Consider the following 4,861-nt stretch of genomic DNA (forward strand, 5'->3'; position numbering starts at 1 on the left):
AATTTGACATATTTTCGATGAACGGTTTTTGAGATATTGCCCTTGACTTAGAACGCCTTGAAATTTGTTAAAAATTGTTCGTGAGCAGGATTGAAGCTACAGTTTTCATCCGATTCTGATGAAACTTGGTGTGATCATTGGAATTCATAAGATCTCGGACAAGTTCTAACTTGACGCATTTTCGATGAACTTTTTTTGAGTTATTGCCCTTGACTTTGTTAAAACGCGTCTAAATTTGTTAAAAATAGTTCGTGAGCAGGATTGAAGCTACAGTTTTCAACCTATTCTGATGAAACTTGGTGTGATCATTGGAATTGATAAGATCTCGGACAAGTTCTAACTTGACGCATTTTCGATGAACGGTGTTTGAGTTATTGCCCTTGACTTTGTTAAAACGTGTTGAAATTTGTTAAGAATAGTTCGTGAGCAGGATTGAAGCTACAGTTTTCAACCGATTCTGATGAAACTTGGTGTGATCATTGGAATTAATAAGATCTCGGACAAGTTCTAACTTGACGCATTTTCAATGAACGGTTTTTGAGTTATTGCCCTTGACTTTGTAAAAACGCGTCAATATTTGTTAAAAATAGTTCGTGAGCAGGATTGAAGCTAAGTTTTCAACTGATTCTGATGAAACTTGGTGTGATCATTGGAATTAATAAGATCTCGGACAAGTTTTTACTTGACGCATATTCGATGAACGGTTTTTGAGTTATTGCCCTTGACTTTGTTAAAATGCGTCGAAATTTGTTAAAAAATAGTTTGTGAGCAGGATTGACGCTGCAGTTTTCAACCGATTCTGATGAAACTTGGTGTGATCATTGAAATTGATAAGATCTCGGACAGGTTCTAACTTGACGCATTTTCGATGAAATGTTTTTGAGTTAATGCCATTAACTTACGAAAAAAGCGTCAAAATTTGGTTGTGAGCACTATAGAAGCTAGTTTTCAACCGATTCTGATGAAACTTGGTGTGATCATTGGAATTGATAAGATCTCGGACAAGTTCTAACAAGAGATATTTTTGATGAACATTTTTTGAGTTATTGCCCTTGACTTTGTAAACACGCGTCAAAAGTTGTTTTTTGCCCTTGATTAGAGCTGTGTATTTTAATTGTTTGTTGTATTTGGGTTATTGATATTGATCTTAAAAAATTTTGTGGAATTATTCAGCATAAATAATTTCTTCAATATCAGAAAATTCGTACTTTAGTCACTAAAGACTGTTTTATTATTTCTGACAGCTGCCAGTGGGCATATGTTATCTTGCAACGCATTCTATCTTTTTATTTTAGGTGATTTATACACGTCTGATGTATCAGATTTTAACGATTCTCTAGAAGAAAAGAGATCACCGAAAACCAGTAGCGTAGCTTCAGAAACAATTATGTAAGTATTTCACCATCGTTTCTTACTCAAAGTACGTAGTCTCAAAGTTTTTTTTGACATTAAAGGGACAGTATGCACAATTTTCATCATCAAAAACGTCGTAAATTATACTTGAAAATGGTATCTATGATGAAACTGAATTTTTTTAAAAGGGTTAACTAAAAACGGAGTGTATTAATTGTTCAGAAAGTAGTTTATACTAGTTTTGATGTTGGGGTTTCATACAGATCTCATTTTAAAAGTCCTGTCTGCCATTGACTTATATATTAATTTGTATTAATAATGTGAAAAGAATATACATTTATGCCTATAGAGGGAGTAATGGTTTCTAAACTTTATTTAGTTTTATAACTTTTTACAAAATAGTCGATTTTCCAAAATAACATTTGGATTTAACTCTGGCTGTATATAATTATAATATAGAAATTTCCAAATATATCCCCTCCCACCGCCAACTTTAATATTGCTGGTTATTGGTCGAAACTACTAAATAATAATGATGAATATCGTTGTCATGGAATTCCAAGATAATTCAAACAATTAAATATAATATTTCCTTAGTTTCAGATGTTATTAGGTCATCGATCATATATTACAATATTCGTATGTATGATCCATAACATTACCTTGTGGTCACAATGGGCTCAGAATTGAATTTTATCTCATACTTCACAAACATTCAAAATAAATTTGTCAATTGCATGCTGTTTGTCTTGGAATGTCTTTGGCCCCTTAGAAATATAAGGTTAGGAAATTTACATTTGAAAATGACATTCCGGACTGAACATTTTTCTTCAAAAAATCATAGACACGATAATTTTTTTATTGCTTGATATTTTCATCAGTCCAATGACAATCTTAAACTCTTAGCTGTATGTTGAAGGTAATAGTACAAAATATACGAAAATAATTGGCAAAATGTGAATCTGTAAACAATGTGGTAACATAGTAAAAATACTCAATATCTTATATACAAACCATATAAGGTCAAGTGATTGTATTATATTCACAATGCTTCAAAAGAAGTGATTATATCTTTTCAGACTGTCACCAAAGACATTTTGTCTTGGAACTGGAGAAAGTGGGTCCATGCCATCGTCTATCAGTTTCGCTGATGGAACCTTAAGCAGCCAATCAGACGGTCTGATGATCGAAAGACAGAATCTACAAAAGGAAATCCAACAACTTCGTGAAGAGAACAAGATGTACCAAGCAGCAAAAGCAGCTCTGGTTGAAAAACGCAAGAAATTGTCTAGAGAAAGGCAGGTCTTGGCATCCCAGCGCAAAAAGTTGGAGTACGAACTATGTTCACCACCCTCGTTTTTTTCTCCGTCGTACAGTCCTAAACAATGGGCAACTTGTCGACCAGGATGGTAGTTTCAGTCTGATTTTCAATGAGAATCAGACGTCTGTGGTTCCTGCAATTCCACTAAATCTACGTGTTTGATGACGTCACTGAAGGACCTTATGTATTAAAGAAAATTTCGCAATTAGTGACATCATCACAAGCGTTGTTTAAGTGGAATTGCATGTACCACAGACGTCTAATTGAAAATTGGAATGGTGCAAATTGATGCATTCAGCGACCTCGATACACATAACAAATTTAATATGTATTATATTGAGTGTAATGAGTTAAAAAGTTATTTATTTATTTTTTGTGTTCGAATTATTATTTTTTCAATTCAATAAATAGTCATTTTCTTTGAAATCTTGAGTAAAAATCTCCCAGTAATGAATTATTTAGGGATTTCAGAAATAAAATTTGAAACAGTTGTATCAATTCAACAAAATCATTATCAATTGTAACTACTTATTAGCATAGCGATGACACAACAATCCTAAATGGAACCAATCATCCGATCTATACGTTTGTAATTCTATTGTAGGCTTGAGGAGTTTTCGCCCTTGCCGAGAATATAGTCCGTATAACACTTGTTGATCCGTGCTCATTAATGACATTTTTATAAATGTCTCGGTTGCCTTCTTATATTCTGCGATGAATTTCAGAAAAATTTCAGATTTTCCTAAAGCCATTCCACCTCCGACCCACACTTTATTTTCGTAGACAATTTTCCTTAAAGAAATGTCTTCATATCTTCCCACTTCAGTAAATGAAATACGGTTGGGATTGAATTGTGGAGGGAGAATCAACTCGAAAAGACGAGTACTTTCTAGTTTTTCGCGAAAATAACCAATGTCGAGCCAAGTAAAGTAATTTGTATGAAAATAATTTTTCTCTATTGCCATCTGCACAGCGTCATATTTAGCGTGTTGAGCGCATGAATATCCTGGTAGCACAGTATTTGGATAGAATTTTGGATACCCAGGTTTTGAATAGATATTGTGTATTTTGTCCTTCAATCCAAAAGACCAAAGCTTGGATTTCTCTATTAGGATAATTTTGGTAGCATTAGCCATGTTCCTTCGTAGATGTCGTAAATGATCTGCAAATTTTTTGTCATCCACAAACGCAACTAATGGGTTTGCCAAGTATTGAAAAGTTGACATCCACTTTTTATACAAATTCGACTTGAACACCAAATTCTTAGATGGTCCCTTTTGAAAACTTCCCAAATTCCAGTAAGCCGTTACTACAGTTACTTTTTCAGAACCTGATTTTATTACGTCTTCCTGAAAAAAAAAATGCATGAGTGACAAATCTAAAATGACCCTGTGCGCCATATTAAACCATTTTTCATGCTCAGCTAAGTTTGAAAAGATAGCCTTGCGAAGATGACATACGCACACCAGCAGCTTTGACTGCAAGTACAAATCATTGTTTGTAGGCCGTACAGTGAGCATGAGCCAATTGTGAACAGACGGACGGATGACAATATACTTCCATACTACGTTATATAAAAATCAAAAGAATCCATTAAAAATTGTTGAAGAGTGAGCAAAAGCTGCACAATGTGGCTAATAGAGTGAATACACTAAGTTAATAACGACATTTTGATGACAAACTTCCAGATCATTCTGAAAATTGATAGGGATCATCTTTATAATGACATTGACCCACAAAATAAAAATCAGAAGAATCTGTAAAGAATTGTAGCCTGTAGAGTGAGCACGAGCCAAATGTTAATGAACAGATGGACCGACGGACCGCAAGGGTGATTACAATATATCACGTATATATATTGCGTATAAAAAGATTTGTGGTCTCGGGTCGTGAGCTCAATCAATAAGCACATCGAATGGCATTAAGAGCGGTGAACATTACTTGATCTATTCAGTCTAAAATATACTGAAATGCAAAAGAAACGTCACTTGGATGTATAATATATATTTCTTTATTTTCGAATGCTTATATTTGCAAGTAAAGACATTGGAGAAAGTCGGTGTTTGACACTCATCAAAATTAACAGTATAAACAATAATCTTTCAAAGGCATATTAGAAGCACAGGTTATAGATAAATAAGACAATTTATGGATAGATACTTCTAGAATANTTATTACTTCAACNTT

General features: G+C 33.7%; 2 protein-coding genes across 2 annotated transcripts in view; one reads left to right on the top strand and one right to left on the bottom strand.

Moving 5' to 3' along the window:
- LOTGIDRAFT_229491 (hypothetical protein) overlaps window positions 1-3,175 on the top strand; it is a 6,266-nt gene extending 3,091 nt beyond the window's left edge. The window contains exons 3-4 of the mRNA XM_009065683.1: window positions 1,296-1,389; window positions 2,433-3,175. Of these exons, the coding sequence (XP_009063931.1) occupies window positions 1,296-1,389; window positions 2,433-2,766 (428 nt within the window). The 3' untranslated portion in view covers window positions 2,767-3,175. The remainder of the gene's footprint in view (window positions 1-1,295; window positions 1,390-2,432) is intronic.
- Window positions 3,176-3,198: 23 nt separating this feature from the next.
- Window positions 3,199-4,861, bottom strand: part of LOTGIDRAFT_155187 (hypothetical protein) — a gene marked incomplete at both ends in the record, with an annotated part of 2,209 nt that continues 546 nt past the window's right edge. The window contains one exon of the mRNA XM_009065684.1: window positions 3,199-4,023. Within this exon, the coding sequence (XP_009063932.1) occupies window positions 3,199-4,023 (825 nt within the window). The remainder of the gene's footprint in view (window positions 4,024-4,861) is intronic.

The sequence above is a fragment of the Lottia gigantea genome, assembly GCF_000327385.1.
Source record: "Lottia gigantea unplaced genomic scaffold LOTGIsca_7, whole genome shotgun sequence".
Classification (NCBI taxonomy): domain Eukaryota; kingdom Metazoa; phylum Mollusca; class Gastropoda; family Lottiidae; genus Lottia; species Lottia gigantea.